The 12,433-nt window shown below is 43.9% G+C and overlaps 1 protein-coding gene across 1 annotated transcript; it reads right to left on the bottom strand.

The window, feature by feature from the left end:
- Positions 1-3,320: 3,320 nt before the first annotated feature.
- Positions 3,321-4,255, bottom strand: LOC120740810 (L-selectin-like). The gene is made up of 3 exons (XM_040043286.1): positions 4,205-4,255; positions 3,642-4,016; positions 3,321-3,481 (listed from the first exon to the last, which is right to left on the bottom strand). Exons 1-3 carry the CDS (start codon positions 4,236-4,238, stop codon positions 3,321-3,323), a joined length of 570 nt encoding a protein of 189 aa, XP_039899220.1. The 5' UTR covers positions 4,239-4,255.
- Positions 4,256-12,433: the final 8,178 nt, after the last annotated feature.

Genomic DNA, 12,433 nt, shown 5'->3' on the forward strand with positions numbered 1-12,433 from the left:
AAACATGGTGTCAGAAGTTGTGGTTTGGTCGTGTGCTACAGCCCTGCCGACGGAGTGGTAAGGCTAAAGTTTTCTCAGCACTTTGCGGACGAAGTAAGCAAGTAACCAGCTAGTGTTGCTCGGCTATCGTAGCAAAGGCTATTAAGCATCAACGACCACGTCAGACGGATTCCATAGGCCAGAACCTTTGGTGTTCAGTGGAAACATCGCCGAGAAGTGGTGTGTATTCGAGCAGGAATACGACATATTTACAGCCGCTGCTCATTCCGATAAGGATGTTCGAACTAGAGCGTTCATCCTGCTAAACCTGGCCGGCTCTGAAGCCATCAAGCGGGAGCGCGCCTTCGTTTATGCACCCGCTGTGCACGCGGGGGAAGGAGAACACAGACGATCGGTGACCGAAGCAGAATTGAGAGAAGACCCGGAATGTCTCAAGTGCAAATTTCGGGAACTGTGTAATCCCCAAACAAACATAACAATGGAAAGGCACAAGTTTAACACCAGAAACCAACGGCCAGATGAAACAATTGAGTCTTACGTGAGTGACTTGAAAAATAAGACAGGCAGTTGCAGATTTGGCCAGCTTAAAGACGAGCTCATCAGAGATAGACTCGTTTGTGGCATAAATAGTGACAGCATGAGAAAGCAACTGCTGCGCGACAGTGACTTAACTTTGAGCAAGCAATTGAAATGTGCCAGATATTTGAGCAGACAGATCAACATACGAAAGCTCTAGCAGCTCCAAACAAATGGCAGCAAAGGTGGATACCTTGCATCACACAATAAAGAAAAAACATCCAAACAAAGTCAAGACAAAGACAGGCAATGAGCGGCGTGGAACACATCTAGAACAGAGGCTCGCTCACGCAATCACAAACTGCAACAAACTGCGGGGGCAGCCACGAGGCAAAAAGAGACAAATGCCCAGCATATGGCCAGCAATGCCATAAGTGCCAAAAATGGAATCATTTCCAGAAATGTGGCAAGTCATCACAAACACGGCAATTCAAAAAGAGACCTGTTAACCACATTGAGATGCAAGCGCCTAGCAGCGATGAGGAAATGTTCTATGTGAATGGAATTAATATAGACACTATAAATCCCTGCTTTCCATACAAGAATGACATTTTCACCACGGTGCATATTAATGGAAAACCCTTAGAGCTCAAGGTGGACACTGGCGCCAAATGTAATGTCATGCCAGCTGACCTTTTTGAACAACTGAGACAAGATGAAAAACTCCTGCCATCACAGAAAACTAAACTGGTGGCATATGGAGGTGAGGGATTCAAACAGCTGGCACAGCAACACTCTCATGCCACTCTGCAGGCAAGGAATACCCTCTGCAGTTCTTCGTAGTGAAACGAGACGTACAACCCCTACTTGGCTTACCAGACTCACTCCACTTACAATTAATCACATTGAACTGCACGCAAAATACCAGTTCCAATGCAAGACAAGGTTAAAGCAGAATTAACCCGCATGGTCGAGTTGGGTGTGATCACCCCTGTCACCGAGCCAACAGAATGGGTGTCGTCTATTGTGGCGACCCACAAGAAAAATTCAGATGACATCAGACTCTGCATCGATCCAAGAGATCTAACAAAGTGCTAAAACGCCCACATCACCCTATCGTACTATAGAGAGAGGTAGCCCGCCCAAATGCTTAACTCCAAAGTCTTTTCTGTCCTGGATGCGAAATGCTCCTTTTGGCAGATAACGCTTGACCACAAATCATCCATGCTCACGACTTTCAGCTCGCCGTTTGGCAGATTCCGCTTTCTCAGAATGCCGTATGGAATAAACTCAGCCAGCGAGGTGTTCCAGCGTGCAATGGAGCAGATCTTTGCTGGATACCCCTGTGCTGTCATTGTCGACGACATAATCATCGGCGGAAGAGATATGAAAGAGCATGAACACAATCTCAGAAAGGTACTCGACCGTGCAAGGGAAGTCAAACTGAGACTCAACCCCCTGAAGTGCAAATTCAGTCTCAAAGAAGTCTGCTATGTTGGTCACGTCTTCACAAGCAAGGGCTTAAAGCCTGACCCAGCAAAGACTAAAGCAATTAAGGAGATGCCCACACCTGAAAACGTCACAGCTCTCCAACGCTTCTTAGGGATGATTAATTACCTAGGAAAGTTCATTCCTAATTTCAGTGAGCTCTCAGCCCCACTTCGGGAGCTAACGTGCAAAGACATTTGGCTGAAGCAGCATCAAGATGCATTCGATGCTTTAAAACAGAGCCTAACCAGTCCTCCCACCCTTAGCTACTACGACGTCCAGAAACCCGTCACGCTAACGTGTGATGGATCGCAGTATGGACTCTGGGCTGCATGCCTCCAGGAAGGCGCCCCGATCACCTGTTCCTCGTACTCTGACGCAGACAGAAATGCGCTATGCGCAGACGAGAAGGAGCTTCTTGCAGTTGTATTCGGTTGTTCCAAGTTCAATGATTACATCTATGGAAAACAAATCCAAATCGAAACCGATCACCAGCCGTTAGTCACTATCTTGAACAAGCCAATACATTCAGCTCCAGCCAGACTGCAACACATGATGCTTAGACTGCAGAAGTACAACTTTCAGATGGTGTACAAAAAGGCTCACAGATGTACCTCGCCGACACTTTGTCCCGTGCTCCCACAACCTCGACAGATCAGCACAGTGATGATTATTGTAAAATGTTTGTATACATGTGCGTATGTGTATATACGTATGTATGGATAGATAGAAACATATATGTATATATATGTAAAAAAAAAATACACATAACAATTGCAAGGAGGTATTTCTGTAGTCTATTGATACTAGATAGTGGAAAAGGGGTGGGATTAAATAAGCTTATGCTTCTTCCTGCTCCTTTTTGAACATGAACGTTATTTGGAGTTGTGGTTGCTCGTTTTCCTTTTGTTTTGCTTTGTTCATTTGTCTCTTTTAATTCTATTTTGTTGTACTTTTTCAACATGTTCAAAATAAAGATTCAATCAATCAATCAACCATCAGCTAAACATCTTCACCTGCAGAAACAAGTGGCTGAAGAAACATACTGACCTAAATCCTCTCAGTGACTCCAGCAGTTCATCTGTTGGACAAACAGCTGAGATAAATCTGTGTAAACTCACCATCATAGCAGAAGAAAGGCTTTCTGTGGTCACATCCAGCAGAGCTCCATCTTCCTGATCTCTCTAACAGAGTCGTAGCACATTTCCTGTTGTTTAGTCCATCATTGAATGAGTCCATGTCCCAGTATCTGAAAGAGAAGTTACTCCCATCTGACCACCTCCAGCTGTCTCTGAACAGGCCGATCCACGAGTCACTTAGAGCCTGTAGAGCTTCAGCAGCTTCTTAAACTCTTCACTGTATATCTGATCGAGTCCACTGGCCAGGTCGGTGTGATGCTGTCTGCAGTAGCTCTGAGCCTGAGTCCAGGTCACAGACGTCTCATTCAAATGAAAGGTTTTATTGTTTTTCATTGTTTCTGTCGAGTCAACAGAAAAACACAAAAACATCTTTATCAGCTAATTCGTCTCATTCTTCAAACTGCCTCTTTCAGGAACATGTGATATAACACAGAATATAAACTACATTATAACATTATTAAATATTGTATTATCATATTACTGTCCACATATTCTCACCGTCATAGCAGATGAACTGTAATGTGTGAGTACATTGAACATCTGCCCACTTGTCTCTTGTCTTCACACAGTTCTCAGGGTATTTTAGATCATTTGGCTCTTCAGCTGCCCAACAGGTCTTATTTTCAGTGTATTCCTCCCCCGGCAGAGACCAGTGCCACGTCCTGTTGTCTCTTCCTGGCTCGCTGTACAGTCCAATCCAGGCTTGTGTTTGACTCTGTGCAGAGTCTTGAAGTCTTCTCATGTCTGTCAGGTCAAACACTTTGGCCAGGTCTGTGTAGTTCTCTCTGCAGTATGCCCGTGCTTCATCCCAGCTCATCTCTTCTTTAATAAAGTGGTACTCATACAGCTGACATGTGATGAAGACACACTGACCTGAAACAGAAGAAATACTGTTGAATATCTGCTGATACAAGCAGGAAACTCATGTTCCCATCAAACTGTCCAGTTTACAGGTCAATCCTTGATTTTCTCAGTAAGAGTTCATTTGTTTAATGAGTCCTGATCAAACTAAAGGATTTCAGGTGGAAACAATCAGGAGCCCTGGTAAAATGATCACTCACCCATCAGCAGAAGCAGAAACAGACTCCACTGCATCGTCGCTCTGTCACATGAAATGACTTTTCTGTCATTTGGAGGAAACAAACTAACACACTCTCTCTTTGTACTCAGTATTTCAATATGAACAAACTGTTTTTAGCCCTGACTCAAAAACACACTGTTAATATGAGTTATATACAGACTCATTTACATATTGCTATGGAAAGAAGAAACACTGGACTGTCCAACAAGCAGAAAGAGGAAGTTTCTGATATCCAAATATGACAGCAGAGGGACACATGGACAGGTCTCCACTCTGTGACAGTGTCAAAAAATATACTCTAAAACACTTCTTCAGTAAAGACTCAGAGAAGAGAAACACACAGAACTTCTTGCTAGCAAGGGCAGCCTCCAGAACTGAGACTCGCACTGAGGACTGCCCCTGGTCTTTATTTATATGCTTCAGTGAGCGTTTGTTCCTTACATTGGAATGTGGAGGTATACGTGTGTGTGTGGGGTCAGAGTGTGGCCCCATAAACGACTTCCCTTAACCTGCTGGTCTGGAAAGTCCAACAGTTCATCTATATGTAAAAAGGCACTTAGACTAAAACTGACATAGCTACGTTAATCCTACCGTAAAACAATAAGACAAAGTACGACCTCTCCCATGCTCCTAGGATGTGGGGGTGAATGCCAGAACACCCTGGAATGTTACAGACCTCCTAGGATGAGACATTCTTTCAATATGCCACCAACTATATACTTCTAAACACAAATGATTACATGCAGTATTCTACCATATGCAAACTTATATCATTAAAAGACTATACTGACTACTAAGTACAATTTTCCTATTAACAGACAGAAACATGAATATGAGTCTGTTGATTTTTGAGAATATAAACATAACGCTGCCTGTACTGATGAATATCGCTGGATCGCTCTGACGCTGACATGATCTTATAAACATATCAAAGACTTTTTGCATGTCCTGACGCAGCAGTCAATCCTGTTCAAGCTCGCCCTCTAAATTCACCCATCATCAGGTTGTCGTCCATCGTTGAGTTTGTAGAGCTCAATAAATGTCTGTCAGTGCTGATTATTCAAACTGTGTTCTGTTGCTGCCCCCATCTTCCGCGTGGACGACCTCCTAAACGCCGCCACTGCCTTCCGTGTGGCCGGCCTCCAGACTTTCATTGCCGCCGCCACCTTCCGTGTGGCCGGCCTCCAGACTTGCATTCCCGCCGCCGTTGCTGTCCGCACGGTCGGCCACCAAAACTGCTTCCTCGCCGCCGCCGTTGCCGTCTGCACGGTTGGCCTCCAGAACTGCTTTCTCACCGCCACCATTGCCTTCCTCATTGGCCGGCCCTCAGAACTGCTTTCTCGGCGCCGCCGTTGCCTTCCTCATGGCCGGCCCCCTGAACTGTCTCACCCTGGCCTTCGGTGCTATCGGCCCCCAGGCCGAAACATAGACCTGAACTATGTTTCGGACTCTGCTCCTCTGTGCGCGTTTTGGACATTTGGTTTGCCTTCCTGGAGGGCTCTTGTTTTGCTCTGTTCCGGGCCCTCCTTCCTGGGCCGCCCGCTGCCCACCCAGGTCTGGTGGTGTGTTTTGGGGCTGTCGGGAGCCAGCCCTTGGGGGGGGGGGGGTACTGTCATGGTCCTGGGTCGGTGACCCAGCGCTTTGAGTTTATGATTATTATTTTCTAGTTTATTCTGATTTTGTATTAGTTCTTGGGGTTTGGTTGTCATGTTTATTTTCCCTACCAGTGTCTCCCTCTGTGCTCTGTATGGGTCCCCGAGTTTTGTGTTGTAAAACAGTCTGTGTGTTTCCTGTTTTACTTTGTAGGTCTGTGTCTCGTTATGCCCACTAGTTCCAGCTGTGTCCCCTCCTGTGTGCCATTTCCTGATTACCTGATGTGTGTATTTGTAGTTTGTGTCTGCCTGTGCTCCTCGTCGCATCGTCTGTGTTTCGCTGTGAATCTTCTGTGTACTCAGCATTATTCCGTGTTTCTCCGCGTCTCTCTGCTCCTCGCTCCATGTCCTCCTTTTGTATTAGCTTTTCCAGTTTAGGTTTATGTTCAGTTCTGCCCACACCTTGGTTATTGTGCACTGTAAATAAAACCCACTTGCACCTCTGCCACTGTCTGCTTTTGGATCCTCCTTCCTCATCTCCACACGACTGCCGCCGCAGCCGTGACAGTACGACGCAACCAGTATGGATCCAGCAGACTCACTGAGGAAGCGCAGATCAGCCTTTGACGGGACCCGGCTAGCGCTTGGAGGGCCTCCGTGCTGCCGTTCCTCACTAGCAGCCTACCCTTCGGCCCAATCTCCGGCTTCTTCCCCCCGGACACCCCGGTCTCGCAGAAAACGCTCCAGCCGGTCCCAGGAGGATTACTATGAGACCGCGAGATGTCATCATCCTCGCCAGCTGCAGCCTCCGTGTCTCCACCCACGCCGTTGCCTGGTCCAGCTCCAGCATCATCTGCTTCGCCGTCACCTTGTCCAGCTTCAGCTTCACCCGGGGCGATCGTGGCTTTGGGGCGATCGTGGCTCAAGAGTTGGGAGTTCGCCTTGTAATCAGAAGGTTGCCGGTTCGAGCCCCGGCTTCTGACAGTCTCGGTCGTTGTGTCCTTGGGCAAGACACTTCACCCGTTGCCTACTGGTGGTGGTCAGAGGGCCCGGTGGCGCCAGTGTCCAGCAGCCTCGCCTCTGTCAGTGCGCCCCAGGGTGGCTGTGGCTACAATGTAGCTGCCATCACCAGTGTGTGAATGTGTGTGTGAATGGGTGGATATGTAACGCGCTTTGGGGTCCTTAGGGACTAGTAAAGCGCTATATAAATACAGGCCATTTACCATTTACCCACGCTGTCGCCTGGTCCAGCTTCAGCATCATCGGCTTCGCCGTCGCCTGGTCCAGCATCAGCGTCGTCTGGTCCAGCCTCTGCCTCAACGTCGCCTGGTGCAGCCTCTGCCTTAGCTTCAGCTTCGCCTGGTCCGGCTTCAGCATCCACTTCAGCGTTGCCTGGTCCAGCTCTGGTCCAGCCTCTGCTTTAGCTTCTGCCTTGTCTGGTCCAGCCTCCGCTTCGCCTGGTGCTGCAGGGATCACGCCACCTTCAGGTCCCAAACTGCCGCCTCAACATCATCGGTCATTTGTCAGGACGCTTGTTGGGCATCATCACCACCGTGGCCGGCCTCCGGACTTCTGTTGCCACCCCCGCCTTCCACGTGGACGACCTCCTAAATGCCGCCACTGCCTTCCGTGTGGCCGGCCTCCGGACTTGTATTCCCGCCGCCGTTGCTGTCCGCACGGTCGGCCCCCTTTGGCCTTGCCCCTTTTCTACAATTCCCCTGTGGGAGAGGTTGGTGTCATTTCTTTCCAGCCACTGTAAAACACACATATAATGCATATTTAGTCACCCTGATATTTCTGAATGTGTGTCTTTAGTTCAGTTATTGTCATCATTGTGCCAGTTTTTATTAGATGCTATAAATGTGTAGTATGTGTGTGCTACAAATGTGTTTTAGGTGCCATTAACGCTAGCATGAATATATAATTCTGGCTAGTTTGTGGTGTGGTGGGTTGAGCTAACCCTCTCCCCCACTGTTTGTATTTGGTTGTAGGAGCTGGAGCGAGCAAGTTATTTACTTGGATGTCTTTCATACTTTTACTTTTACTCTTTGTCAGACACAACGCAGAAACACACTGGGTCCATTTTCATAACAAGTGACAGCTCAGACATCTGTTAATGAGAGAACATGTTTTTTATCATAAAGACGGTGATGTGAAGCATCAGCAGGATGTTAAAGTGTTCAACAGTCTGGACCCTGAGACATAATAAAAACAGACTTGCCAAAGTAAAAGCAGAGGCCTCTGTGTGCTCATTTAACAGCTGCTAGTACAAAAAAAAGTGACAACGTGTGTATTAGATACCCTCAGTCCGAAAGCAGAAAACATAAAGAATAGAATCCACAACAATGTCATCCTAAATAAATGGCATCCTGGGGGTTGTTACAAGGAAATATGTAACCCAGTTCCTGAAATCATCTCAAACAAAAAAAGAGAGGAAAAATTAAAACATTTAATGTTCATTGTTCTGTTCTTACTGTCCCTGTTAATGAAAGATCAAAATATTTATTTAAATATAGAAGGGACGCAGATTATATATGATATGCTTTAGTCAAACAAGGGTTAAGTTTTATCAGAGGGTTGATGAGCTCTGATGAGAGCCTATTGTTTTACTCCACTCCTCGCATATCAGCCAATCCGTGAAGCTCTAGGCAGCTCTTGTCCCTCCTTAGTACCAGCTCCCAAGTTTTCAGTCTCTTGCTCCTACAGCCGAACAGAGCAGACGGACTAAAACTTTGTTATCGGTAAGCTGGAGAAATTAACCTTTAATGAGTTAAAAAAATACCATCTAAACTGATATTTTTCACAAATTATGTATTTGCACTTGTTGTTGTCAAAGGCAGAGCGAAACCGGAAGGTTTACTGAGCTGTGGCTCCACGTAAACGCTGAGCATCCACTTGACGGCGGTAAGCTAAATGTGGCTAATCAGACACGTGATGGGCGGAGTGTGGGTACAGTTGGATGTCTCTGAAACGCACTGTTGTTATGCTAGTTAGATCATTAACTAAGTCATTAACATGTGAAAAGCTGTAAATGGTTAAAGCAGCTGAAAATAACTTGATGAGAGATAATTGTAAGCAGACTTTATCCTGCTTCCTGTTTAAATTTTGATGTCAATCAGTTGTTTTACAATACTCAGTATTGAATACTTGGAGGTAATTTTTAGTGTATTTCCACTTGTACTAGTAGGCCTATGGTACAAGCGGGATTTAGCACGTCTATTTTAATACTCCTATTTGTGGACTGAGTCCTTGTGTTTACGTGTTATTGAAATTGATTATTTGCACTTTGTTCAATTTCTGATAAGCATTTGCATATTATTCCATTTCTTAAAAGGGGTAATATACTTATTTATTTGTGATTAGATATATATGTACAGTGAGTTATTTTGATGTTTACAATGAAAGTGAATTATATGGTGACTATAATTCCTGAATGTTTGCAACCTTGTAGATAATCTTTAATGTTACTGCAGGTTACAAATAATTGAACCTTGATACTGTGAAATTTTGGATATTGATACTTTGACCTTTGAAACTTGATATTTTAATGTTGTACAACGTGACTGAACTGATGATGATTGAATTGATGATAGCTGATCTGAATAGTTGTTACTGCACTGTGACACTACTTTAGTTTAATTTGTGAGAGTTATCCTTAAAGGGCACGTGACATATATTTGGCCATTGTTTATAGGTCAGGTTTTTATATGGGACGAATCCAAAGACCAGGTCAGCGATTCCAGGACCCAGAGTGTTCAGTGTTCACTGGATGGCGAGCCAACTCAAGATCCTAGGAGACGATATACATATACATGCACACTCACGCGCACATTGATGGACTAAAATCCTGTACTGTACTGTACAAGTAGTACGGTAGGACAGACAATCACACACACTCCTTGTCGGACGAATTCTATTGGAATACACCTGTTTGTCATGGGCCCCACCGGTACCATTTGGACTTAAAAAAGACTAATTCTTTTACTTGTGCACAATTTTATTTTATTCAATTTTTTTGCTACTTTGGGGGAAATTTTTATACTTGACATTCTGTTAAAACCTGTTGAAATACTGTGTTGTTTACAAATTTATTTTACAAGGCTTAACATCACTGAAGCACTTTTAAAGCCACACAACTGTGTTTGTCTGGTTTCTCTGCCATTCGTGTACCAGAGCTCTAAGAGTCGTTCTCAGTCTTCTGATATTACTTATTACCTTGGTAATTATCCATTGGTGCTTTATGTAACTCCACGTAAGTGCTATAAATACAAAAAGAAAAAGCTGCAAAACCTATATCAGAAAGTGTCGAATTTAGAAAAACAAAGGAGTACAGGGGTCAAGAGTGAGTATTCTTTGAGTATGGATGTTGCTGTTTTGAAAAGAGTCATGAAGAATCTGCTGTCCAGTATACGTAGAGCCCAAAGCAACTGCACATGTATGAAAAGAAGTTCTTTGCATGGACTTTGAATACATCAATACCATAACGCTCATATTTTGCGAAAGAACAGCACACAGTGGCAGGTTATGCAACCACTCAAAATACAGACAGTTGAGGCAAAACGATATATTATATAATATATTATATTATATATTATATAATCAATCTTTCATTATGTCCCTAAACTTGAAAGAAGCGGTCCTTTTAAAAGATTTATCTGATTAATTCCTTCCTTTTTCTGTGAATTAACAGAAGGACATGCTGACAATATCTACTGTATCCTTTCTAAGTGTGGGATAAATGTTCAAAAAGGTTCGACTATGTGTCTTTGTAAAAGGGTAGGCTAATAAACTGGATTTATCTAATTTATCTCTTTGAGATTATGATTAATAACCAATAAAGTGTGCTTCAAAGAGTACAAGTAGCTCTGGGCTCCTAATAAGCAAGCACACATATGTTTGACAGGTTTTAGATCCAAAAGCTTTCAAGCATTTGAGTCTCTACTTTCAGGTTTTTAAATGCTCTTGCTTTCATACTTTTGCTTATTAATTCATTCAGTTATTAAGTTAATAAAGTATCAACAGTGGACATGGTATCTTTTCTTAACTTGGCTTCTATTATATCTGTAACATGTCCCGATTCGTGATTGAGGTGAGAGACAAACGACCGCAGGTCCAAGTGCGTCAAAACAATGATTTTATTAAACACACGTGTGGGGAGATGAACACTGTCACACAGTCGGCGTCGATCTCCCCCGAACAATACACCAGCAGTTGTTTTTATAATATCAGGGTATCCTTTATGACGCCCCTCGTGCGTCAAAGCAGATAGATAACATGCATCAGTTACAGTAACCACAACCTTTGACACATTCAAAAAGAACAGTTCCTTCCTCTGTTTCTCCGCCAGATGCTTCCTGTTGACCTTCTTACTCTCGCTTACTTCTGGAACTAAACTGTCACTTATGCAGGCCCAAAATAAATGCAGTTACAAGCAACATATGTCTGAACTCTTACCTAGGAACAAGTCTACATACTGTATATGTGTGTACTAAACTGGTTCAAAACATACTTAGAAAACAGGAAATACTTTGTATCAATAGGTAACTTCACATCTGAGCAGACAAGTATCACATGTGGAGTTCCCCAAGGTTCCATCTTGGGACCCCCTCTGTTTAACATTTACATGCTCCCACTGGCACAGATTATAAAGAACAACAAAATAAACTATCACAGCTATGCAGATGACACACAAATATATATCACAATGTCACCAGGAGACCGAGGCCCTGTACAGGCTCTTGGTAAATGCATTGAGGAAATTAATGACTGGTTGTGCCACAATTTTCTCCAGCTAAACAAAAACAAAACTGAGGTAATAGTCTTTGGTGCCAAAGAAAAACGATTACAGGTCACCAGAGAACTTCAATCTATACACCTAAAAACCACAAACCAGGCGAGAAATTTGGGTGTAGTGATGGATGCAGACCTAAACTTAGAAAAACACATTAAGACAATAACAAAGTCAGCTTACTATCACCTCAAGAATATTTCAAGGATAAAAGATCTGATGTCTCAACAGGACCTGGAAAAACTAGTCCATGCATTCATCTTTAGTAGGCTTGATTACTGTAACAGCATCCTTACAGGTCTACCTAAAAAATCAGTCAGACAACTACAGCTCATTCAGAACTCTGCTGCTCGAGTCCTCACTAAGACCAAAAAAGTGGACCACATCAGTCCAGCTCTGAGGTCTTTACACTGGCTGCCTGTCCGTCAGAGGATAGACTTTAAAGTTCTGATGCTGGCCTACAAAGCTCTGAATGGTTTAGGACCAAAATACATCAGTGACCTCCTGACCCAGTATGAACCTTCCAGATCCCTCAGGTCATCTGGATCTGGTCTTTTATCAGTTCCCAGAGTCAGAACCAGACACGGAGAAGCTGCATTCAGCTTTTATGCTCCTAATATCTGGAACAAACTCCCAGAAAGCCTCAGATCAACTGAAACACTCAGTTTATTTAAATCCAGGTTGAAGACTCACCTGTTCTCAGCTGCATTTGAATAAAGCACCAAATCCACACTTTTAAGCTTAAATTTCAAAACTAACATTTTAACTACTGATTTTATCTACTGTTCTGATTTTATCTGTTTTGATTTTATATACTGTTTTGTTTGTT

Source organism: Simochromis diagramma, unplaced genomic scaffold (assembly GCF_900408965.1).
Source record: "Simochromis diagramma unplaced genomic scaffold, fSimDia1.1 OVJJ01000768.1, whole genome shotgun sequence".
NCBI lineage: Eukaryota > Metazoa > Chordata > Actinopteri > Cichliformes > Cichlidae > Simochromis > Simochromis diagramma.

What these genes read in the sequence shown, in the direction of transcription:
- LOC120740810 (XM_040043286.1), bottom strand. Translation starts at nt 4,238, where the DNA reads ATGCAGTGGAGTCTGTTTCTGCTTCTGCTGATGG. An exon ending in GTTTCTGCTTCTGCTGATGG is followed by an intron (nt 4,017 to 4,204) that starts GTGAGTGATCAT and finishes CTTCTGTTTCAG; the next exon opens with GTCAGTGTGTCTTCATCACA. An exon ending in ACAGTTCATCTGCTATGACG is followed by an intron (nt 3,482 to 3,641) that starts GTGAGAATATGT and finishes TTGACTCGACAG; the next exon opens with AAACAATGAAAAACAATAAA.